Below are 26544 nucleotides of genomic sequence, written 5' to 3'. Positions count from 1 at the left end.
TGTAAAAAGACAGGAAGGGAGGAAAGGGGCTGGGTGGAAAGGGCTTTAAAAGCCAAACAGGATTTTACATTTGATCTTGAAGGGAATAGGTAATCATTGGCATTTATGGAGTGTGGGGTGAGGGGTGACATAATTAGACCTGGCCAGTAGAAAGATCATTGGCAGCTGAATAGTTAACAGCCTGGAATGGAGAGATGCTGCTACAATAGTCTAGGCATAAGGTGATGAGAGCCTGCCCTAGAATGACAGCTGCATCAGAGGAGAGAAGGGAGCTTAAAGAAGAGCTATTTCTGTGGTAAAGTCAAGAGTAGTTGGTAACACATTGGATATGGGATAGTGAGAGAAAGCTAAGTTGTGAGCTAAGAGATTGTGACTGAGGGAATGGTGATGTCCTTGTAGTAACAGGGAAATTTGGAAGAGGGGAAGGTTCTAGGGAAAAGATAATGAGGAAGGGAGGCGCCAAGATGGCAGAGCATAGGCAACAACTCAGCTGAACTCTTACAACATTCCTCTCCAAACAATTTTAAAGTAACATTTTAAATCTAATTCTGGAGTGGCAGAGCCAACAAAAGGCCAGGGTGAGACATTTTTCCAGCCCAAGACAACTTAGAAGCTTGACTGAGAAGGTCTGAGACACCAGGGTGGAAGTCAGAATGGAGCACAGTGCAGGACATGGCAATACCACCACTACAACACCAGCGATAGGCCTTGAAGGCAGCTGTAACAGCAGCAGCAGTAGCAGCTTCAGGAGCTCTCAGCCTACAAACAGTAAAGGACTTGGAAACCTCAGCAGAAAGAGATTACAGAAGACCATTTGTTGGCACTGGGTGCAGGAACTAGTGGAATTGCCCATATTTAGTTCCAAGTCTCAGTTCCAGAGCGAAGAGGAGCACTAGCACTTGCAGGAGTGCAAGGGCCCTGGTCATAATTCCAAGGCAGAGAAGAGTGCTCGTGGTCACTCGTAAGGGAACAGGGGCCCTGGTCTCATTTCCAAGGCAGAAAGGAGCACTAGCACTTGTGGCTGCAAGGGAACAAGGTCCCTTCCTGGGTAAGGAAAAGAAGAGGCCAGAAGGGCAATGACCACATCATTTGTTGGATCATGCCATGTAAGAGGGACTAAAAAGATACACATCTCCCAGAACTATCTCTGAAAACAGCAGTACAAATAAAACCTAAAACTTGAGACAGTGCCACTTCCACCCCAAGAGCAGAGCCCAAGTTTAACATAAAATTAAAATTCAAGAAATAGGTTGGAAAAATGAGAAAACCACACAAAAAAAGAATCTGACCATAAAAAGTTCTTATGGTGACAGGAAAGATCAAGACACAGACTCAGAAGAAGAAAAAGATGTCGAAGCAGCTATAAGCAAAGCCTCAAAGAGAAACTGTGAATTGGACACAAGCCCAACAAGAATTCCTGGAAAGGACAAAAAGGATCTTAAAAATCAAATAAGAGAGGTAGAGGAAAAAATGGGAAAGAGTAATAGTGATGCAAAAAAATTGTGAAAAGAAAATCAACAGCTTGATGAAAGAGGCACAAAAAAATTACTGAAGAAAACATCTTAAAAAACACCATTGGTGGAATAGGTTAGGTGCACAAGGCGCAATAGACAATGACTATAGCAATCTACTCTTTGATAAACCCAAAGAATCCAGCTTCTGGACTAAGAGTTCACTATTTCACAAAAACTGCTGGGAAAATTGGAAAGTGGTAGGGCAGAAACTGGGTATAGACCAATATCTTACACCATATACCAAAATAAAGTCAAAATGGGTTCATGATTTAGGAATAAAGACTGATACTATAAGCTATTTGGGAGAGCAAGGAATAGTTTGCCTATCAGATTTATGGAAAAGCAAAGAATTCATGATACAACAGGAGATAGAAAGCATTACAAAATGCAAAATGGATAATTTTGATTGTCAAATTGAAATGCTTTTGTATTAAAAAAGCCAATGCAACAAAGATTAGGAGGGAAGTGGAAAATTGGGTGAAAATCTTTACAACTAGTGTCTCTGATAAAGGCCTCATCTCTAAAATATACAGGGAACTGAGCCAAATTTATAGGAATACAAGTCATTCCCCAATTGAGAAATGGTCAAAGGTTATGAACAGGCAGTTTTCAGAGGAAGAAATTAGAGATATTTATAGGCATATGAAAAAATGCTCAAAATCACTACTGATTAGAGAAATGCAAATCAAAACAACTTTTAGGTACCACATCTCTCCTGTCAGATTGGCTAAAATGACAAAACAGGAAAATCGTAAATGCTGAAGAGGATGTGGGAAAATTGGAACACTGTTGCATTGCTGGTGGAGTTGTGAACTGATCCAGCCATTCTGGAGAGCAATTGGGAACTAGGCCCAAAGGGTTATAAAAATGTTCATACCCTTTGACCCAGCAATACCACCTCTATTGTTGTATCCCAAAGAGATCACACAAGTGGGAAAACGACCCATATGTACAAAAATATTTATAGTGGCTCTTTTTGTAGTAGCAAAGAATTGGAATTCAATGAGATGCCCATTAATTGGGGAATGGCAGAACAAATTGTGGTATATGAAGGTAATAGAATACTATTGTACTATAAGAAATGGGGAAGATACAGACTTCATAATAACCTGGAAATATAATATGCTGAGTGAGTGGAGCAGAACTAGGAGAACATTATAAACAACCACAGATATATGGATTCTGTGATGACTAACCCTGATAGACTTGGCTCTTCTCAGCAATACAAGGTTCAAAGACAACTCCAAAGGACTCATGATGGGGAGAGTTATCTACATCCAGAGAAAGAACTATGGAGTCTGAATGCAGATTGAGGCACACTGTTTGCTCTCCTATTTTTTCCTTTTTTTTCTCTTTTGTTTCTGTTTTCATTTTATTTTTTGGTTTTGTTTCTTCTTTCTCAAGATTCATTCCATTGGTCATAATTCCTCTTTACAACTTGACTATTGTGTAAATAAACTCAATGCAAAGTTATATGTAGAAGATATATCAGATTCCATGACGTCTTGGGGAGGGAGCAGAGGAGGGGGGGAAGAAAATCTGGAACTTAAAATCATGTGGAACTGAGTGTTGTAAACTAAAAATAAAAATCTTAATTAAAAAAACAACAACATTGGTCAAATGGTAAAAGAGGCACAAAAATCTACTGAAGAGAAAAATCCTTTAAAAACAGCGAGCCAAATGGGGAAAGAGATACAAAAGCTCACTGAAGAAAATTACTTAAAAATAAGAATTGGGCAAGAGGATGCTAATGAACCCATGATATATCAAGAAACAATCAAAGTCAAAAGAATGAAAAAATAAAAGAAAATGTGAACTATGTCACTAGAAAAACAACTGACGTAGAAAATAGTTCCAGGAGAGATAATTTAAGAATTATTGGACTACCTGAAAGCTATGATCAAACAAAGAGCCTAGACATCATTTTTAAAGAAATTATCAAAGAAAACTGCCCTGATATTCTACAACCAGAATGTAAAATAAAAATTGAAAGAGTACACCTGAGAGAGTACTTCCTGAAAGAGATCTCAAAATGAAAACTCAGGAATATTATAGACAAATTCCACAGCTCCCACATCAAGGAGAAAATATTGCAAGCAGCCAGAAAGAGACAGTTCATATACTATGGAGCTGTAGTCAGAATCACACAAGACTTAGCTGCTTCCTCACTAAAGAAGTGGAGAACTTGGAATGTGATATTCTAGAAGGCAAAGAACCTAGTGCTACAACCGAGAATAACCAACCCAGCAAAACTGACTATAATCCTTCAGGGGAAAAATAAATGTTTAATGAATTAGAGGACTTTCAAGCATTCCTGATAAAAAGACTAGAGTTTAGTAGAAAATCTGACTTTCAAATACAAGAATCAAGAGAAGCATAAAATGGTAAACATGAAAGAAATCATAAGGGACTCAGTGAGGTTAAACTGTTTACATTCCTATATGGGAAGATGATACTTGTAACTCCTAAGAACTTTATCATTATTAGGGCAGTCGAAGTTAATAGAGACCATGGGCATGGATGCAAGTTGACTATGATGGTGTGATTTCTTTTAAATGAAGGGGTGAAAAGGGTGGATGTGCTGGGAGAAGGGAGAGAGAGAATAGGGAAAATTAGCTTAGATAAAAGAGGTACACAGGAAAGAATTTTTACAGTGGAAGGGATAATGGGGGGGTGTAACCAGAATGGCCTTTGCTTTCTTTGAGTGACTCAATTTAGCTCAATGAGCTTTACTAGGTCCTAAGCCCCAGGCCCAAACCCCATTAGGTGTTAATGTAATCCATGTGGATATGAACCTCCCAGGGTCCTAAGGGGAGGGGCCAACTCAAGAACCAATCACCAGAGCTTGAGCTCTGGTGATTCAGATGATGTTTGATGTCTGAAGCCCTATAAGAAGGGAGGACGGAGCCATTTGTGCGGGGCTCTGGAGATGGTGTTGATGAGGAGACTCCGGGCAGCTGTAGTTAAGGAGCCCTCCAGCTTGTAAACCCGGATGTTGAAACTTTGTTGAACTCTCGTAACCATCTGTTGGGACTTGAATCAGACAAAGTCTGTTGATGTTTGTAATGTGTTTGCATTTTGTTTTGAAGTTCAGGGTGCTGGTTTTTTTCCCCTGAGCTAACTGAATGATATTTGAATTAAAAGTAAGCTTATCAACCCCTTCACCTTGCTTTCCTTAATTAGGCAGATCAAAAGAACCTGTGCTGTTGGCAGCTTTCTGGGTGCTGGCTGTGGGTGAATCTTATACCCCCACAGAAGCTGCCAGCCGGGTTGTTGACACAGGGGGGTGGCAGGCAATGCTTGAACCTTACTGTCATTGGAATTGACTCAAAGAGGGAATAACATATCCAGTTGGTTATAGAAATCTACTTCAACCAACAGGGAAGGAGGGGAAAGGCATAAGAGAAGGGTGGGGTAGAGTGGACAGACTGATAGAAGGGAGGGTGGATTAAGGGAGTCCAGGATCAGAAGCAAAACAGACTTTTGAGGAGGGACAGGATAAAAAAAGAAAGATAAACAGAAAAATAGGATGGAGGGAAATACACAGTAATCACAACTGTGAATTTGAATAGGAGGATCTCACCTTTAAAACAGAAGTGGATAACAGAATGGATTAGAAACCAGAATCCAAGAATATGGTGTTTACAAGAAGCACAAGAAGTTAAAAAAAAAACTAGGAAGTAGGATAAATTTTTTAAAACCTCAATTAAACACCATATTAGAAATCCTGAAAATCAAAAGAGAGATTAATAAAATTGGAAGTGAAAAAACCATTAAATTAATAAGTAAAACAAGGAGCTGGTTTTATAAAGAAATAATAAAATAGATAAATCATTAGTTAATTTTATATTTAAAAAGAAAAAGAAGAAAACCAAATTACCAGTATCAAAACTGAAAAGGGAATGCACCAATGAAGAAGAAATTAAAGTAATTGTTAAGAGCTATTCTGCCCAATTATATGCCAATAAATCTGAGAAGCTAAGTGAAATGGATGAATATTTGTAAAAATATAAATTGCCTAGATCAACAGAAGAGGGAATAAAATACTTAAATAACCCTATTTTAGAAAAAAGAAATTGAACAAGCCACAAATGAGAAAAATTCCTCAAAACCAGATGGATTCACAAGTGATCTGCCAAACCTTTAAAGAACAGTAATTCTGATTCTATTCAACTATTTCGAAAAATAGGCAAAGAAAGAGTCCCACCAAATTCCTTTTATGTCACAAATATGGTGCTGATACCTAAACCAAAAAGGGCCAAAACAGAGAAGGAAAACTATAGAGCAATTTCCCTAATGAATGTTGATGCAAAAATTTTAAGTAAAATACTAGTAAGGAGGTTACAGCAATATATCACAAAGATCATACATTGTAACCAGGTGGGATTTATACCAGAAATGTAGGAGTGGTTCAGTATTAGGAATCTATCAGCATAATTGGCCATATCAATAATAAAACCAACAGAAATCATATGATCATCTCAATAGATGCAGAAAAAGCTTTCTGCATCAATAAAAAAAATAGTAAAAAACATAGGAATAAATAGAGTTTTCCTTAAGATAAGTAGTATCTAAAACCATCAGCAAGCATTATTTGTAATGGGGATAACCCAGAAGCCTTCCCAATAAGATCAGAGGTGAAGCAAGGATGCCCATTATCACCACTATTTTTCAATGTTGTACTAGAAGTGCTAGCTATAGCAATGATACAAGAAAAAGAAATTAAAGGAATTAGAATAGGCAATGAGGAAACAACTATCATTCTTTGCAGGTAATATAATGTATACTTAGAGAATCTTAGAGAATCAGCTAAAATACCAGTTGAAACAATTAACAATTTCAGTAAAGCTTCAGGATGCAAAATAAACCCACATAAATCATCAGCATTTCTATATGTTACCAACAAAGTTCAACAGGAAAAGATAGAAAGAGAAATTCCATTTTAAAAAACTGTAGACAAATACTTGGGAGTCTACCTGCTATGTGAACTATACAAACATAATTAGAAAACACTTCACACAAATACATATCTAAACATTTGGAGAGATATTAATTGCTCATGAGTAAACCAAACCAACATAATAAAAATGACATTTCTACCTAAATTTATTTAGGTGCCATTACCAAATTACCAAAAAAAATTTATAGAGCTGGAAAAAAATAATAACAAAGTTCATCTGCATGAACAAGAAGTCACACATATCAAGGGAATCGATAAAAAAAAATGTGAAGGAATATGGCCTAGCAGAACCAGATTTCAAACTGTATTACAAAGTGATATTCATCAGAACAATCTGATACTGGCTAAGAAATAGAGTGGTGAATCAGTAGAATGGATTAGGTATATAATACACAGTAGTAAGTTTCCACAGTAATCTAGTGTTTGATAAACCCAAAGAATTAAGCTTTGGGGACAAGAGCTCACTGTTAGACAAAAGTTGCTGGGAAAAATGGAAAGCAGTTTGGCAGAAACTAGATATAAACCAGTATCTCATATACCATAAACTCATAAACCATATACCAAGATAAAGTCAAAATGGGTGTATGATTTCAACATAAAGGGTGATATAAACAAATTATGAGAGCATGGAAATGCTTACCTGTCAGTGTAGATAATGGAAGAATTTGTGGCCAAACAAGAGAGATAGAAAGAGTATTGTAGGATATAAAATAGATAATTTTGATCACATTAAATTAAAAAGGTTTTGCACAAAGAAAAGCAATGTAGCCAAGGTTAGAAGGAAAGCAGAAAATGGAGGGGGCTCAAATTTTACAGCAAGTTTCTCTAATAAAGACCTCATTTCTCAAATGTATAGAGAACTGAGTCAAATTTGTAAGAATATGCGTCCTTCCCCAATTGATAAATGGTGAAAGGATATGAACAGGCAATTTTAAGAAGAAATTAAAGCTGTCTATAACAGTCATATGAAAAAAATGCTCTAAGTCACTGTTGATTAGAGAAATGCAAATTAAAACAGCTCTGAAGAACCACCTGACACCTATCAGACTGGCTAACGTGCCAGAAAAGGAACATTAAAAAATGCTGGAGGAGATGTGAAAAAATTGGGACACTAATGCACTCTCAGTGAAGTTGTGAACTAGTCCAGTCATTCTGAAGAACAATTTGGAATTGCACCCAAAGGGCTATCAAACTGTGCCTACTCTTTGACCCAGCAACAATACTATAAGGTCTGTATCCCAAAGAGATTAAAGAAAAAGCAAAAGGGACATATATGCACAAAAATATTTATAGCAACTCTTTTTGTGGTGGCAAAGAATTGGAAACTTAGGGGGTACCCATCGACTGGGGAATGACTGAACAAGTTGTGGTATATGATTGTGATAGAATACTATTGTGCTACAAGAAATGACAAGAGGGGAGAATAGGGGAGAGTCTCAGAAAAACCTGGGAAGACTTATGTGAACTAAGGGAAACTGAAGTGAGTAGAACCAGGAGAACATTGTATACAGTATGCAATAACAGCAATATTGTATGATGATAAGCTGTGAATGATTAGCTATTCTCAGCAATACAGTGATCCAAGACAACTAGGGGACTTAAATGAAAAATGCTATCCACTTCCAGAGAAAGAACTGACAGAGTATGAATGCAGATCAAAGCATAATTTGTTCATTTTCTTTATTTTTCGTGGTGTTTTGGGGGGGCCAGTGTTTGGGGGGGTTGCAACATGGCTAACATGGAAATGTTTGCGTAATTTCATGTGTATAATTGATATCACATTTCTCACCTTCACAAATGGATGGAGAAGGGATGGGAAGGAAGGAGAGAGTTTGGAACTCAAAAAAAATTTAAGAAGGTTAAAAATCAATAAATAATGATTTTTTAAAAAAAACAATGAGTTCAGTTTGAAAGATGTTGAGTTTAAGATGTCTACAAGATATCCAGTTCAAGCTATCCAGTAGGCAGTTGGAGATTTGAGGCTTGTGTTTGTCCTTCATTCTCGAAGAGGACCATGACATCAGGGAAATGATGACATGACTTGCAGTTGACTTTGATTTGAGTGAGGGAGGGCTGAGATGTGAGACTGGAGATTAGGAGAGAGGTTAGGGCTGGACAAGTAGATTTGAGAATCATTAGCACAGAAATGATAATCGAATCCATGGGAGCTTATGAGATCACCAAGTGAAATAGCATAGGGCGAGAAGAGAATAGAGTCAAGACAGAGCCTTGTGGAACATCTATAGTTTTAGTTATATCTGAATGAAGAGCCAAAAGAGACTGAAAAAGAGCAGCCAGATAGGTAGGAGAGCCAGGAAACAGAAGTGTCATGAAAACCTAGAGAAGAGAAAGCATCAAGCAGAACAGTGAAAATGTAAAGAGCTACAGAGAGGCTAAGGATGAGAATTGAGAAAAGTCTGCTAGAATTGGCAATTAAGAGATCTTTGGAGAGTGGTTACAGCTGAATGAGGTCAGAAGATGAACTTCAGAGTTAAAAAGGAAGGAAAAGGAAAAGAAGTGGAAGTACTAATTATAGACAGTCTTTTCAAGGAGTTTAGCCATGAAAGAGAAGAGAGCTGTAGGATCATAGCACGGATGGATGGCCCAAGGGAGTGTTTTAAGGATACAGAAGACACGTCTGTGTTTATAAGCAGCAAGGAAGTAGCAAGTAGATAGGAAGAGACTGAAGATCAATAAAAGAATACGGATGCTAGGCAGATTTCAAAAAAATCTGGAAAAACCTGGACTTACATGAACTGATTCTTAGTGAAGTGAGCAGAACCAGGAGAACATTATACACAGTAACAGAAACGTTGTGCGATAACTGACCTTGATAGACTTAGCTCTTCTCAGCAATGCAAGGATCTAAGACAATTCCAAAAGACTCATGATGGAAAATGCTGTTCACATCCAGAGAAAGAACTATGGAGTCTCGATGTAAATCAAAGCATACTGTTTTTACTTTGGTTTTTGTGTTTTCTTTCTCACAGTTTTTCCCTTCTGTTTTGATTCTTCTTTCACAACATGACTAATGTGGAAATATGTTTAAAAAATAATAGGGCTGCTAGAGGGGGAAGACTGGATACAAAGGGTTCACTTGCATTCATAGAAGGGTTTGCATTGGCACCTCTTCATGTGACACAGGAATGAAGGCATATCTATCTAAGTAATATGCAATAAGGAAGAGGGAAGAAGGAGCTCCTAGCAAATGGCCTCAGTTTCTTCAGTGAAGTGTGAAGACGAGTCCCAAGCTAAAAAGGTATAAAGGGGTGGCATGGGAAGTTTTAGGAGGAATGAAAAGGTTTGGAAGACCCTCTGTGTCACCACAGAGGATGTCAGTTAGACATAATCCAGTTCTAACTTTTGATATTCTCATCTTAATTTCTTTTTAGTTCTAATATTCTATGCCCTAAGGTTACTCTCAATTATAACATTCTATAATTCTTTTAAAAATTAATTTTTAGTTTTCAACATTCATTTTTATAAGATTCTGAGTTCTAAATTTTCCCCCCTCCCTCCTCTCTTCCCTCCCCAAGATGGTATGCAGTTTTATATAGGCTATACATGTACAATCATATTAAACATATTTCTACAATAGTCATGTTGTGAAAGAAGAATCCTGACAACAGGGAAAAACCACTAGAAAGAAAAAAAAGATAATAGTATGTTTCGATCTGCATTCAGACTCCGTAGTTCTTTCTCTGGATGTGGCATTTTCCATCATGAGTCCTTTGGAGTTGTCCTAGATCACTGCATTATTGAGAAGAGCTAAGTCCATCAAAGTCAGTCATAGCACAATGGTGCTGTTATTGTGTGCAGTGTTCTCCTGGTTCTGTTCACTTCACTCAGCATCACTTCATGCAAGTCTTTCCAGGTTTTTTTGAAGTCCACCTGCTCATCATTTAGTATTCCATTACATTCATATACCACAACTTATTCAGCCATCCTCCAATTGATGGGTGTCCCCTCAATTTCCAATTCTTTGCCACCACAAAGAGAGCTGCTATAAATGTTTTTATACATGTGGGTCCTTTTCCCTTTTTTATGATCTCTTTGGGATATAGACCTAGTAGTGGTATTGCTGGATCAAAGGGTATGTGCAGTTTTATAGCCCTTTGGGCATAGTTTCAAATTGCTCTCCAGAATGGTTGGATCAGTTCACAACTCCACCAACAATAAGTAATATTCTATAATCCTGCAAAATTACATTTCTCCAGAGTGGTAAGTTCTTAAAATTAGAGGAGAGATCACTTTTTCTGAAGTAGAACAGGGAACATTGCATAGTGAATTTGGCACTTGAGTTAGGCCTTGAATGATGGGCAGGATTTCAAAAGCAAGAAATGAGTGGGTCATCCCCCAGGATGGGAAACAGTATCAGCAAAAACCCACAGGCAAGAGAATGTGTGGGACAGTATCACAGAAAGGTGAATAGTCCCTCTGTTTTGGCTTTACTTCCTGGGCTTGTAATAAAATTTGTGCAGTAACACATGGGGCTTTTTCATTCCAGAGCCCAGATTTATTCATATGGATTTCATACAAGAGAGCAAGGAAAATGCTGATGGAGATGATGACAAAATTTATGTATTCTTCACTGAAACAGCTATTGAATTTGAATTCTATGAGAAACCTCTAGTTTCAAGAATTGCTCGTGTCTGCAAAGTGAGTAATTGGTGGTGAAGACATTTTGCTTATTTGTGCAGAGAACAAACTCTTATGTATGGAGCAAGCAAAGAAAGTCCTGAACGTGGAGCATATGCTCAGTTTATGCACAGTGATTCATTGATTGATCCCTAGGCCAGTTCATGCTATGAACAAAGAACATAGAGAAACATACATGGAGAAGCCACTACTCTTTCATGATAACAGAGCTAAGACATGATGGCCAAACCCTGCCACAGTGTCCCTCAAAACCTCTCTTGTGTCCTTTTGGAAGGCAGAGCAGAGAAAAGAGGATGGAAGGAGAAGGGAGGGAAGATAAGACAGGAGTAAAAGGAAAAGAGAGGCGATTCAGCTGGAAACTCTTCTATCTGTTTTTCTCTTCCATCTCTCTCTGGCATTATTCCTATGAAAATAACTCTACCCCTACTCCATTTCATTATTTTTTATCACGTCCTGTTTTTGTGATACCAGTTAACATTGTTGTTGTATCATCATAAAAGCACAGAAAACCTAAACTTTTTCATTATTCTAAAATTTGAATCATTCACAGATTCAGGCATATGTAATGGGGAATGGGAGGAGATTCATCATCTATTCCTTGTTTTTGAATGCCTCGTCTATGCCTGTGGCACACCAAGAAAAGAAAGGATCCTTAGCTCCTCATTTTTTCCCTGTTCATTAAAGTCCTACAAGTTTTTGTTCTCGTTCTTCAGCATATGTAGCTCCTGGAAGGCCTTGTTATCTGGAGTCTAGCTCTGGTTTTACCACCAATCTCTTTATGACCTAGAACAGGTCACATCACTTTTCTGGTCCTCATTTTCCCCTCCTGCAAAAGAAGAGGTTGAATTAGACATTTTCTAAGGTCCTATACTGTTCTAAAGTCCTAGAATTCTGTGCCTTTCCCCATCACCTTTCATTCTAAATCCTTTTTTGGTCTTTTGGGTCATTCTTTATCTTAGTTCCAGAATATTGATTATCATTGGGTCAGGCAAATTTATTCCTTCTGTCTAGGAAATTTAAAATTGTATTATAAGTGGAGCCATTTTTAACTAGGATGATAATGCCATTGGATTTGTGCTTGTGTGTGGTTTTGTTTTCATCCAAACTTTTTTTCATCTTCCATTGTTATTCAACAGTAGTCTGTGTTTTCTCTGAGTTGGGCCATTTTTCTTCCTATAGGGTGACCTCGGGGGAAAACGACTGTTACAGAAGAGATGGACATCATTTTTAAAAGCCAGCCTCATCTGTTCTCTTCCAGAGTCAGATTTCCACTTTAACATTGTTCAGGATGTCTTTTTACTTAAGACAGGGAACTGGAGAGAAACTGTCTTTTATGGGATTTTTATGCAGCAGTGGTAAGATGTAGAGTTTTTTCTTGTGCCCCTGAAAAGCTGGAATAGTTCAAGCTGGGTTGTTTATCTATGAGATAGACTGTTTCCACATTAGCCATGTTCTGGTGGGGTGGTGGGGGAGAAATGGCAAGAAAAATTAAAGGAAAAATATACTTTACTCTGTACTCTAAATCCATCAGTTCTCTATCTGGAGTTAGATAGCATTTTACATCATGAGTCCTTTGGAGTTTGATGGATCATTGTATTGATCAGAGTTCCTAAGTCTTTTACAGTTGATTTTCCTTAATATTACTCTTATTATGTAGATTGTTCTCTGGTTCTGTTCACATAACTTTCATATCAGTCCATGTAAGTCTTCTCAGGTTTCTCTGAAACCATCCTCTTCATCATTTCTTATATGACAATAGTATGCCATCACATTTATGTATCATAGCTCATTCACCCATTCCTCAATTGATGGGCATACCCTCAATTCCTAATTCTTTGCCACCCCAAAGAGAGCTACTATAATTATTTTTATATTTACACTATATTTACATATGGGTCCTTTTCCTTTTTCTTTGATCTTCTTGAGGGATAGCCCTAGTAGTGGTATTGCTGAGTCAAAGGGTATGCAGTTTTATAGTCCTTTGGGTATCCAACTCATAGTTCAATGGAAATCCCTTCTGCTACATTGATAACAAGTAGTCGCATGGTCTGCACTTCATCTCCAACAAGGAGGAACCCACTACCTCCTGATGCAGTCTATTCTGCTTCTGGATAGTAGCTCTTATTGCTCATTAGTTTACACCTAATGTTTCCACACATTGCCCCTAGTTCTGTACTCAGGGTCTCATGCCTTTTCCACAGGGCAGAGTATTTGAAGACAGTTATGTTGTTCCCTTTCCCTTTTCCTTCTTTCCTTCAAGAAAATACTTCTTGGGGTAGCTTGGTGCAGTAAGTAGAGTCCCAGCCCAAGAATCTGGTGGACCTAAGGTCAAATATGGCTGCAGACACTTAATAGCTGTGTGACCTTGGGCAAGTCACTTAACCCTGACTGCCTCCAAAAAAAAAAGGAAAAGACTGTTTTTCTTCCCCAGATTAAACATCCCCGTTTTTCTGAATTAATCTTTATATGGCATGGTCTTTAGTCCCTTCCCCTTCTGACCAAGATCTGCTTCCTCTGGATATACCCTAGCTTGACATATAGAAAATATCAGCATTATAAAAGACCATAGAAATCTAGTCTATCAGACTAGCTAATCAGAGATTGGCATGCTTCTTCATTTTACAGATGAGGAAACCGAGGACCAGAGAAGGGGGAATGACTCGTTCAGGATATACTGGTAGCCAGGACTCAAGTTCTGGGACTCCACATCCACCCTTCTTTCCCCCACACTACTCTTTAGTGCTGTATTACTGCACTCTTGAAGCCCCACCTGTCTTCTTGTGGGAGAATAGGATTCCCAAGTGCATAGTAGGGTGGCTGTGATTCAGTATATCTCACCACGGGGGAACAGAAGAGAGTAGGCAGTTGAAAGAGATACCCTTACAGGCAACTGACCTACACAGTTCTACAGACATAGTCACTGGGAGTATGGGGCTATGGGGACTTTAAATAATATCACAATCCATCCAAAAGACATTTCATGCCTTTTCCTTTGAATAAGAAGATTATTTTTAGTAGAAGCTAAAATGTGGCCAAAGAAAACAGGTAGCAATATGCTCCTTGGAAGGTTATTTCAGCTTTAACACACTTCCTTCCTGCAATGATGCAAAAATTATAACTCCCTCTACTTTCCTCCCCCCCCCCCCGCATGTTCTTAGGGGGAAGTTGGATACCACCGCAGTTTGTGCTTACAGTATGAAAACAGTTCAAGATGTTTTCTCCAAAGGAAAATACAAAGGACTTATAACCATGGAAAATTCTCATGTTAAGTGGGTGATGTACAGAGGAGAAGTTCCCGTCCCTCGACCTGGTGCCGTAAATATTCTTTTATTTCCTTTAGGGGAGAAAACAGTATCAGAATAACCAATCCAGCCATAGAAGCACAGAACAGAACAGAAGGTATCTGAGCTGGAAGAGAACTTAGGACTTAGAGCGTAGAATATAAAATGTCAGCCTGGGAAGGGCACTTAGAACATAAAATATCAGAATTGTCAGGTATCTTAATGAGCAAACGGAAACTTATAGAACACAATTGGGTAAAATGACTTATTCAAGGTCACATAGCAAGTTAGTAACAGATGGAACCAAAACTTAGGTCTTCTGGCCCCCACAGTACATAGTACGTATGCCTTGCTTCATTTTAATCACTTTTTTGTAGCGTTGTTTTGTGTCCTGCTTCTTTCCTGAAGCTGTTAATTGTCTCAATTAGTTTGTTGGCTGATACTCAAGGATTTTTTTAAAGTAAACTATCATGTCATCCACAAATAGGGATAGTGTCTCCTCGTTGCCTGTCTTTATACCTTTAATTTCTCCCTTTTGTCATTTTGCTGTCCCTAGTATTTCTAGAACTATGTCAAATAAGATGAGAGAAAGAAGTCATCCTTACTTTACTCTTGTATTTATTGGAAAAGCTTCCAGTCTTTCCCCCAAAACATATGACAATAGCTGCTGGTTTTAGATAACTGCTTATTATGATATTTTTAAAAGATCCTGTTACACCTATGTTGTACGGGATTTAGGCATTTTGGCATCCAGGCACTGTGCCAAGTGCTGGGTGGGACATGGTGGAAAAGTTCAAAAAATCAGGAGTAGAGCTAGGGTAAAAATGCACGTGGCTGGCATTTTCTCAAATGGAAGTTTTAGCTTCAGAGGAGGGGGCCATAGAAATGAAGGAATCTGCAGAATAAGAAGACAGCTGGAACAGAGGTTAAAAACAAACCCAGTTGAGTCAGGAGGAACTTAGAACATAGAACTTGGAATGTCAGCCTAATTAATGGAACCAGGTTAGAAGTGAGCAGGGCATAAATGAGTGTTATTATCAACAACACTTTTCTGCATCAATGGATAACATCATGTGGTTTTAGACACTTTTATTTTTGATATGGTTATGTTGATGTTTTCCTAATGTTGAACCATCCTTGCATCCCTGACATAATCCCAATTTGATCACAGTGAATGATTTTTTTTTTATAAATTGCTGTAGTCTCTGCCAGGCTTATTTAAAATTTTGAATCTGTATTCATTAATAATATTGGTCTATAGTTCCCTTTCTTTTTCCTTGGTGTTGGTATTAAGACCACATTTGTTTTATGTATTTTAGTCACATTTACTGATCAGAGGCATACTTTTAACAGTCAATATGCTTTGGAAATAGGCCTGAGTCTCATTTCTTCCATGACTTGCTCAAAATAAAAGGGACCACTTGAATTAAGTGTTCACTGTGAAGCAGAAACCAACTTGAACAAAGTCTGTCCTAGACTCCATTCGGGGGCTTTATATTTACTGAAGTATCAGAAGGATCTCTGTAAAGTGGCCTTGCATCTTGATTCAGTGTTTTCACAGAATAAAAAACATTGTTGTAGTTGACTTTCACGGAATTTTTTAATATTATTTATTACCATTGTTATTATTCCCAGTTGGTTTTTTTGTCACTAGTCATGAAAAACTAAGAAGGCTTCGTTTACTTTTAACCTTGGGAGGCATGCCCTGAAAAATAAAGAGCACAGCTGTTTTGAACCAGTAATTCTGAAATGGCTTTTCTTCCTCCACCCCTATTGCCTAAGGTCTTATACCAATCCAAATGTGGTAATCTTAGTTTCTCTTACCCTTTATACCTCTTTCTCTATTGCTCCGCCTCCCATTGACCCCACTGCCCTCCGCCTCCAAGATTTCTTGAGCTACAGAAATGTCCTGCCTGGTTCCCCAGACTGTCATAGTAGGAGAGCCATGAAGAATCTAAGGGGATGGAGGCTTTCACAACCAAAGCATTGTTTCAGCCTTTCCCATGAACAGACCCTCAGTAGTGTCTGATAAAATGGCTAGCCTTTTATGGGTTGTCTAGATGCCCTTCTTAGGGTTGTTATAGTGGCTATTCTTGTTCATGGAATCTCAGAATTGGAAAGACTCTTGGAGGTGGGTTGGACCAGATGATCCCAAGGTCCTTTCTAACTGAGGTTTGGAGATTCTTTGACATTATTTAATTCAAACAGAGTGACACAAGATTTCGCCTTTAGTATGCAAGGTCAGATGAATGTTAAACTCTTCTTAAAATCCCTGGCTCCTGGCTCAGAGACCTTTGGAATGGGAAGGCACACTTGAAATTATATAGTCCAAACCATTCCTTTTAGATTCAGAGGGATTATGTGATTTGCTCAGGGTTATGTGGTAAGTTAGTGAGAGATCTGGACTATAACCCAGGTCTCCTGTGTCCCAGGCTACCGAGCATATATGTTCAGATTTTTGTCATTCTGTCTTTCTTTCTTTTTGAGGCAGTTGGGGTTAAGTGACTTGCCCAGGGTCACACAGCTAGTTAAGTGTCTGAGGCCAGATTCAGGTCCTCCTGACTCCAGGGCTGGTGCTCTATCCACTGTGCCACCTAGCTGCACCACCACCACCACCCCCCTGCCCTCTCATTCCCCCACCCCCACCCCCATTCTTTCTTTAAGAGAAGAAAGACCTATACAGTCTAACAATGGCCATTACATTAACAGGCCCACCAATCTGCATTCCATCTACCTTTATTTCAATTCTCTTTTTATGAGGCAGTAAATACTTATAGCATGTAGGTTTTTACTGAGTATTCCACATAATAAATGTTGCTTCTTGTCTAGAAGTTATGCCTTTCCCAATGTAGTACTTATTTTGAGCAGTTACAAAATAAGAAATAGTTGTAATTATACATCTCTTGTTCTTTTTCTAGTGCATTGATAATTTTGCTCGGAGCATTGGATATAACACTTCTCTTGATTTGCCTGATAAAACCCTACAGTTTGTGAGAGACCACCCATTATTGGACAGTGCCCTTCATCCAATTGGGGGTACGCCTGTGTTACTAAAAAGAGGCTCAATTTATACTAAGATTGTGGTAGACAGAATAATTGGCCTGGATAAAAGAGCCTATGATGTGTTATTCCTAACCACAGGTAAGTGATTCTTTGGAAGAGGTTTAGAATTGAATATGAATTCTTAATCTAAAGAGATTTTCACAGCCACGGGGAAATGGTTTCGATGCTCCTGTTCTTTTTTTCAGTTCTAATTTTTAAAAGTTAATTTATTTTTAGTTTTCAACATGCCCTTTTACAAGATTCTGAGTTCTAAATTTTTCCCACCTCCCTCCACTCCCCCCTCCCTAAAACAGCATAAAATCTGATATAGGCTATATATGTATGATCATAGTAAACATATTTTCACATTAGTCATGTTGTGAAAGAAGAATCATAACAGAAGGGAAAAACCATGAGAAAGAAAACACAAAAAACAACAAAAAAAGAGCAAATAGTCTGCTTTGATCTGCATTCAGACTCCATAGTTCTTTCCCTAGATATGGGTAGCATTTTCCATCATGAGCCTTTTGGAATCGTCTTAGATCCTTGATGCACTTTTTCTTGATACAAAAAGAATTTTCAACTAAATTCCAACTCTATTGGCTATACCAGTCATTGAGAGTAAACCTTTTTTTTATTCTACTGGGCTCAGGATTTGTGGTCAGTGTAGTTGTGTGAATAGAAAGAAGACAGATACTAGACATGGTACATTTAACAAGGCTCTGAACAAAGTGTGTCTCCATCATCTGGGGAGTGATTGGATAAAAAAGTTCAAGAAACAACAGGAAGCTGTTTTGCTTCCATTTCTTCCCTTTTTTCTAAAGTTTTGCTTTAATATTAAATGTGAATTTCAGTGACGTTTAAAACTATAACATGCTTCGTGCCTATTTCACATATTTTAAAATGCATTTGGTGTTATGCAGACAATGGCTATTTGCACAAGGCTCTCAACTGTGATGGGGATATGTTCATTGTGGAGGAGTTGCAGCTGTTCCAGACACCAGAATCTGTGCAGTCTCTCAAACTGTCTGCAGAAAAAGTAAGTCTAGTTCATACTCTAAAATCATGAATGTACTGTATACCATCATCTCTTAACCACCTGTCTATTATCTGTTACTTTTCATTCTAGTCATTGAAAACCTACCTAGCCCAAGTAGATACTCTATAATAGCTTTTCTTCTATGAGGACAGACTGATGAATGTCTCCTGGGTTCTATTACTTTGGGTTTTAAGTAACAAAATCATCTTTGTTATTTTGGGGAGCTCCTTTTATTTATTTAATAATTTTTTTTAATGATGTAGCACTACTTCCTCCAGGTTCTAAGGCATAGCCCTTCTAGACCATTAGCTCTCAAACCTCCACTGATATGCTTCCCATTAGACTCCATTCACTCTTAGCCAACATGTTTAGAAAGAGAACGTAGTTTATTTCTCCACAGAAATCTGGAGCACGGCACACTCTGCCACAAAAACACAGTATCCCTGGAAAGAGTGGGCACAAACAGTAGAAGTGAGGCACACGTGTGGGGAACGTGTCCCGCTCTCTTCCAGCTCCAGAGCTGCAAAGCCTAGAGCTTCTTTCTTTCCTAGAAAGAAGTCTTTCACTGTCACATCTGTCAGAACCCATTAGCCCAACTTCTCCCCATCTCCTCAGTGGAAGCCCTCTTGTACCAAATGTATATAGTCAAGCAAAACAAATCAACACATTGACTATGTTTAAAAATGACTGTCTTATTTTTTATCATTATTGAGTCTTCATTTATTCAGGGTTTGGCTTCCTTTTAGTAATCTCTTCACTTAATGGTCATAGTCATTCTGGTTCTTCTTATTTTTTATTTTACTCTATATCAGTTAATGTAAACTTCCTCATGTATCTCTGAATGTCTCACATTCATCATTTATTACAGCACAATGATAATTCATTACTCTGATATTCAACAGTTTATCCAACCATTCCCTAGTTGATGGAAACACATTTTGTTCAGAGCCTTGTGGAATGTAATATCTCTAGTACTTGTCTTCTTTCTGCTCATAACAAGCACCACTCTTTCACACTCATGCCCTCATCACCTCTTGCCTAAACTCATGTACTAGCCTCCTCATTGGTCGCTTTGATTCTCCATGTCGCTGCCAAAATCAGCAACCTAAGGTGTAGATCTAACCTGTCACTGACTGATGCAGAGTGGAGTAAGTATAACCAGAAGAACAATGGCAGTATTGTAAAGATAATCAACTTTGAAAGACTTAGTAACTCTGATCAGCATAGAGACAGGAGAGAAAGCTGATGTACTCAGAATACAGAATGAAGCACGTTTTCTTCTCCTCACCTCCCTTCCTCCCTGATGCTAATCTTTCCAGTTTTACCTCAAGCATCACCTTCACTCTAAAGCTTTTCCTGAGTCTGACAGTTGTTAATCCTCTCTCCTTCCACAAAATACCTTCTGTTTATTCATTAGTGTGTATATTGAGGATACGCCCACATAAGCTCCAGGAGAGCAAGGACTGTTTCATTTTTGGTCTTGGATTCACAGATATTTTGGTACGGTGACTTTTTATTGAAGTAAATTGAAATTACTTTATTGTTGTTACTCAGGCATTTCCTAAACTGTTTTCCGTAGACCTCTGGTGTTCCACGCTATATGAGTAGGAATTCTGTGGTAAAAAATAATGCTAAGGATGATTGCCCTCTAAAATACTGATTGTGAAATGCTGTATACATCCAAAGTATGGATCATGTATGGGATTATTTTACTATAGAAACATTCATTTCTTCTCTTTTACTCCAAAATTTTCCTGATGTCCCCTTGTGCCTGGAGGAGTCCATATCCCAGCAACTCCAGACCAGCATTTCTGAGTTCCAGCTATATAATTCAAGCTGTTAAGTATTCCATGGCCGAGTTAATAAAGGAGATCCAGCAAGGAGAGATCAGTAACCGTCGTGGTCTTGAAAGCTTAGACCTGTGGAGCTTAGTACTATCATAGACTGTTGACTCATAAGAAGGAAGCAGGAGGAAAGAGGAAGAGTAAAGAAGGGAGAAAACCAAAGTAAAGGGACTAACATCCAGAAATCTTTGTTGAATGCCTGGCAATGTGTGGAGAAAAAAGAAGTCCAGCATTAAATCAGATCTCACTGATTCAATTTGACAAACATTTATCAGGTGCCTCATTTGGTCGAGGTGCTACGCCAGTCCTGGAGAGACAGAGACAGAAATGAAATGGTCCTTGCCCTCAAGGAACTTACAGTCTCCGGGGGGGACACTGGTATAGTGGTTAATGTCAGACTCGGAGTTCAAAGGCCTGAATCAGAATCGTGTCTCAGACGCTTCCGAGTGTTGTGATCCTGGCAGATCCCTCGGCCTCTCTGGGCCTTAGTTTCCGCATCTGTAAAATGATAGTTTGGACTCAGTGACCTCTGAGTTTCTTTCCATCTCTAAGTCTATGCTCACTTCCTGATTTATAATTCATAGCAAAGGGAAAACAAAACACATACGAGGTAATTTCAAGCTGGGGGAGCGCTAACGACTTGGATTATGAAAGGCCTCTTATAGGCTCATTGTGAAGAATGGCAGGTAAGAGTCAGGACCGGTGGTCACCGCCGAGTCGGAAAAAAAAAGAGGGAGACGGGTGACGGCGGAATCCCTGTAAATGACTTTGAGAAGCCAAAGAGTGAGAAAGTGTCCTCTGTCTGCGGCCCTATCAAACTTAAGCAGTCTTTTCTATTTGCATTATGAAACATCAACTGGGATAGTCGTGTCCTGTCCTTGTATGTAAACGCTGCTGACCCACCATCGTGTTGTCATTGCTTTGGCATTGAACTTCGGTTGTTTTTCAGGTCATGAGGACAGATCGATCCTGAGTCATCCCTACGTTCTCTCCTCACTCTCCTTTGTAATCAGCAGAATGCCTGGGTGGCTGTTCCTCAGGGCAAGGTCAGGGTCTGACCGGAGTCTGGGGCCAGGGTCAGAGGCTGACGCTCTGTAATTGAGCTAAGCTGCTTGATGATCGTAGAGCTAAGTCTCTATACCTTCATCTGATCAACCTTATTTTTCATTTTTGTCTCTCTCCCTAGGACCACTTCATAAAGGCACATTGAATTGATTTGCAATTGAATTGCTAGTAACACAGTTCTCTAACCGGCTAAATACTTGTTGATATAACACATCTGTGAAGAGATATTTTAAATTTTTATTCAGTCATTTTTAGCTCCTTCTACAACCAAAAAGAAAAGAAAAGCACAAACCTTGTAGCAAATAAGCACTGTTAAACAAATCACATTAGCCATGTCCAGAGATGTATGTCTCATTCTGCACCTCGAGTCCATTATCTGGACTCTGGCAGGAGGTGGGGAGCAGGTTTCATCATCATACTGCGTTAACCAAAGTTCTCAAGTTTTTTAAAGTTATTTTTTCTTTATAATGTCGTTATTGTATAATATATTCTCCTGCCTCCTTTGGTCTGTATCGTTCATATAAGTCTTCCCAGGTTTCTCTGAAATTATCTCTTTCAACATTTCTTATGGCACAATAATTTTCCACTATTCTCATATACTCTTACTGGTCTGTTTTTAATGTGAGCAACAACCTGTGTGTGCAAATTTTCCTCAGAAGCCTCTAACACTCACCATTCCCCCATCAAGAAAAACCTGATCTATTTATTTTACATTTTCAGGGCGTGTTATATTTAGCATCATCTAGTCGGGTGGTTCAGGTTCCCATTGCTGTGTGCGGCCGATACCAGCACTGCCTAGACTGCATCTTATCTCGAGACCCGTACTGTGCTTGGTCCCAGAACCAGAACCAGTGTGTCTCTGCAGTGGACTACACTAACCACTCTGAGTAAGTCGGAGTACACCTGCCTGAAGCCCGTGGCCAAGATTCAGCAGCAGCAGTCACTTATTAAACGCTTGCTGTTTGCCAGACCCAGTACTAGCTGCCATGGATCCAGATTCAAGAAACTTACATTTGACCATTTGAAACTTACATTTTACTCTCCTTTCTGAGGTGAGGGGGAGAGGGAAGAAAAGATAAAGAGAATTCTAGTGAGAGACTAGTAATAATAACAGCTGATATACCCCTCCACCCCCCCCCCACCCCATGTGGTTTACAGTGACTCTGCACAACAGTCCTGGGGAGGAGGGAGTGCACGTACTAGCATCTCCATTTTACAGTTGAGGAAGCAGAGGCCCAAAAAGACTGAGTGACTTGCCTGGGATCAGATGGCTAATGAGAGGCAGATGCAGGCCTGGGACGTCCAAATCTTTTGATTGCCAAGGCCATTCCCACTCTCCTGTGCTGCCTTTTGTGTAGGCCGGCCGTGGGCGGCCCATGAGCACTCTGAGGATAAGGTCAGGGCTTGCACTCCAGAAACCGAAAGGTGGACACAGACCCCTAGACTTGGAGTCAAGAAAACCTGAGTTGGAATCACTTCACTATTCATGTGACTGTGGGGAATTCTTAGGATCATTGATTCTAGGGTAATGGATTTAGAATAGAAGGGACCTTTGAGGTCCTCAAATCCACCCCCTCATTTGACTGGGGAGGAGTCTGAGGCCCAAATGGTCACACAGGCAGGAAGCAGCCGGGTCAGGATCCCTGCCCCAGGCCTCCCAGTCCTGCTGAATTCTACACTGTGTCACTGCATCACAGAACCTCTCTGAATGGAAAAATGAATCAACAAATCAATCATACTTTCTTCTTTTTTTTAGAGTTTTAATTCAGAATATTAAAAGTGGAGATGTGTCAGAGTGTCCTGAAGTGGGTAGGTAAAAACTTCCTTGTACAAGATGTGAAATGTTCTGCTCCTTCAGGTGCACTGCTCTCTGTCTGTCCTCCAGCTGTGGCTTTTCAAAGAGCTGTCCCTCTGGGTAAACTGAATTTTAAAAGCAGGTTCGAAAGAGTATCAGGCCAAGCACAAACTGGTCTAAACCAGAGTCCTAGGAAAGTTTGCTGCCCCTCCAGGCTCTGGGCCATTTCACTCTTGTGTTTCAAAGAGCCAATCTTGAGGCAAATGCCGAAGTGTGACCCCCTGAGCTGACATCCTTCCCCAGGAAGGATGAGGAAGGGTTGTCACTACTGTCAACCCTTTCCCATGGTGCTGGTCAGTACTACAGAGCCCACGGAGTACGCATAGTCCTCTGCCTACTGTGGGCCATTTTTTAGGAAAACAGCCCAGATTTAAACCTCCACCCCAGTGTATTGTGAAGGAGTCTAATCAGAGTTCTGAGAAAGAGGCTGCTTACAGACTCTAAACAAGCCAGTATCTGGGCCACAGCCACCTGGGGGCATCACTAAGAATTAGGCCAAGTTCTCTTTTCTCACCCCTTAGGCTCTTCGTCCAGGTTCAGTTCCTCCTTTGGCCTTCCTTCGGAGAGCCAGTTTTCCTAAGTTTATGATGGATGATTCTCAGAATGACCCATTTTATACCGTCATGAGGGACTGGCCTTCTAAGCGGATCTCTGTGCATCTAAACCTCAAGGAATGCTATTCCTACATCTGGATTCCTGCCCTGCAGCTACTGATCTCATGCAATTGGCACATGAATTTTTAGAGTATAGACATTATTTTCCCCTTGTCCGAAGGATCTTCTTCAATTTCCTGTTTGGGGAGTTCTGTAGTCACCTCACAGCTATCAAAACTCCACTTGCTGCAGAAGTGCTTTTCGTGGTGAACCTGGGCTCTCATGTTTAACTAAATATCATGTTTACAACATTAGGGGGAGCTAGGGGATACCTCTCATTTTGAGGAGATAGTCCCAGTCTGGATCTTCCAACAGAAGGAGTGATTACAATCCAATCTTGATAGGATTCGAGCAGTACATTATTCATTCCTGGAGGCGTTCGCTTGTAAAATGTTCACATACAAAGTTGTGCATGTTTGGTTGAGGGGGCTGGCTCATGTGCCAGGGGTTTGAACTAGGTGAACTATACTTGGAAAGCCCTAGGGTTTTGATCCTTTTTCACTTTGAACTCTGTGAACTTCCTAGGAGTCTAAGCTTCAGCACTTCTTAGGATCTTTGGGAAAAAGAGATAAACAGTTATTTATGTAGTACCTACTGTGTGCCAAACATTGTGCTAAGTAAGCGCTTTACAAATGTTATCTCATTTGACCCTCACAACAGCCCTTCAGAATAGGTGCTTTTATTATCGTCATTTTACAGATAAAGACACTGAGGCAAACAGAGGTGAAGGGACTTACCTAGCATCATACAGCTAATAAGTGTTTGAAGCTGGATTTAATTTAGGCCTTCCTGACTCCAGGCCCAGCTCTCTGTGCACCATGGTGCCACCTAGCTGTCTTTGAGGTCACTGCATCCAGAGCTGTAACTAGGATGGGATCATCCGGGATTTGGCCCAGGGTAATGACATCCAAAGAAATACACATTGCTATTTACAAACCACTATCGCTTTGCCCCATGGTACTCCAGTGATATGTGCCATGTACTATAATCCTACTTGCTAACCTAGCCCCACTTCCAAGGTCTTATTACCTTGGCACCACTCCAACAGAGGGCAAAGGTAGCTTTCTCTGGAGAATGGGCTGCTCTCGCTCCTGGCTCTTTTGCATTCTCAAATTGTCCTCTGTGCTACCACCTTCCCTCCCCACAACTGTCCTTGTCCCACTGCTGCCACCACTACCCTCCCCCACTACCATGTGAAAGAATTTCTAGTTAGTAGCTTTAAGTGTACCAAACTTCAGTATACCCCAAAACCCAAGGGGGCTTGTCACATATTAATAGAGTATACTTCATTCTTTGTAACTCTGATTAAAATTCTTTTTTGCTACTCTTCCCTTCATGCTTGCTTTCAGACATGCCCATTCAAAATGTTGTTGTGGCAGCCGGGCATAGCAGCCAGCTGAGATGCTCCCCCCTGTCCAACCTGGCCTCTACACTGTGGCTGTTCAATGGAAAACATCTTCCAGCAGAAGAAACAAAATACCTTCTCTACCATCAAGGCCTGTTGGTGTTTAATATAACAGAGGCCGATACTGGACGCTATGATTGTCAGTCTGTGGAAAAAGTTGGCGGGAGAGAATTATCCATCACTGTGGAAAGCTACGTCCTTAACCTTTGGTCTGAAAGTTTGATGAGTTTGGTGAAAGGCAGCTCAGGGTGGCCTCAAGCAGAAACGGCTCCTCCAAGCTTTAAATCTGGTTCCAGCAATTATAGGGACCCTGCCCACTGGGGAACCCAGAACGAGAAGCTCCTCTCCAAAATATTCATCTCATTGTTTGCCTTTCTCTTTTTCTCCTTGCTCTCCTGGAATTTTGTCAAGGGGCTTGTGTGTCTGCGCTCTGGGATCCAAGAAAAGTCCACAAATACAATAAAAATAGATAGCTTGGGAGATCCTCCCTTAGAGACTGAGGAGCCAGGTCCTCGAAAGCAGGTGACCTTGACAATCAAGAGCTCCTCCTCTCTGCTGCCACTTGTCGTTTCTTCCTCAGAAGGTACCTCCAAGAATGCTGGTGCCAGCAACAGTCGGGCTGTGAAATGCCCCCCATGCTGCCCCACTGCTCTGCAGACCACTCTAGTAAAGGAATGTTCCAAAGTGTAGAGACTGAGGGAGGTCAGGCACACCCCACCCCCAGAGGCAAATAGAGGCAAAGAAGACTGATGCTCCTCTGGTTTGCACTAGCAGGCCCAGATTCGTTTTCTGACATACACCCCAATCTTTAAAACATCTTTAGATCTGTGAAAAAGAAAAAAGAGGGAAAGAGACAGATGAGAGAGAAAGACAGAGATAAGAATAAAAATGTTTTGGAAAGTTGGTTCCCAATCCCTGTTTTCTATTATCACGTCATTTAATGTGGTTTAGTGGAAAAACTACTAGACTTGCAGTCAGGAAGGACCTGGGTTCCAATCCTGGCTCCAACACTTAATATAATACTATGTAACACTAGATTCCCAGAGATTCAGCTTCTCCACTTGCAGAAATATGGAGGATAATACTTGCGAGGCCTTACTGAAAGTATTGCTGTGAGACAAGCATTCTGTAAATCTTCAGGCAGTAGAGAAATGATCCATTATGAGAGTGATGAAGATGTCCTGTGCCCCACTCTTCCCGAAAACCATCAGGGGCCTTTCAGGAGTC

At 39.8% G+C, this 26544-nt stretch overlaps 1 protein-coding gene across 1 annotated transcript in view; it reads left to right on the top strand.

Moving 5' to 3' along the window:
- Positions 1-26221, top strand: part of LOC118843036 (semaphorin-4E-like) — a 52700-nt gene extending 26479 nt beyond the window's left edge. Inside the window, exons 8-15 of the mRNA XM_036750423.1 lie at positions 10982-11133; positions 12313-12488; positions 14292-14448; positions 17333-17555; positions 18380-18495; positions 22125-22291; positions 23161-23213; positions 25262-26221. Of these exons, the coding sequence (XP_036606318.1) occupies positions 10982-11133; positions 12313-12488; positions 14292-14448; positions 17333-17555; positions 18380-18495; positions 22125-22291; positions 23161-23213; positions 25262-26007 (1790 nt within the window). The 3' untranslated portion in view covers positions 26008-26221. The remainder of the gene's footprint in view (positions 1-10981; positions 11134-12312; positions 12489-14291; positions 14449-17332; positions 17556-18379; positions 18496-22124; positions 22292-23160; positions 23214-25261) is intronic.
- Positions 26222-26544: the final 323 nt, after the last annotated feature.

The sequence above is a fragment of the Trichosurus vulpecula genome, chromosome 1 (assembly GCF_011100635.1).
Source record: "Trichosurus vulpecula isolate mTriVul1 chromosome 1, mTriVul1.pri, whole genome shotgun sequence".
Lineage (NCBI taxonomy): Eukaryota > Metazoa > Chordata > Mammalia > Diprotodontia > Phalangeridae > Trichosurus > Trichosurus vulpecula.
This window is presented reverse-complemented; position numbering and strand designations above follow the sequence as displayed.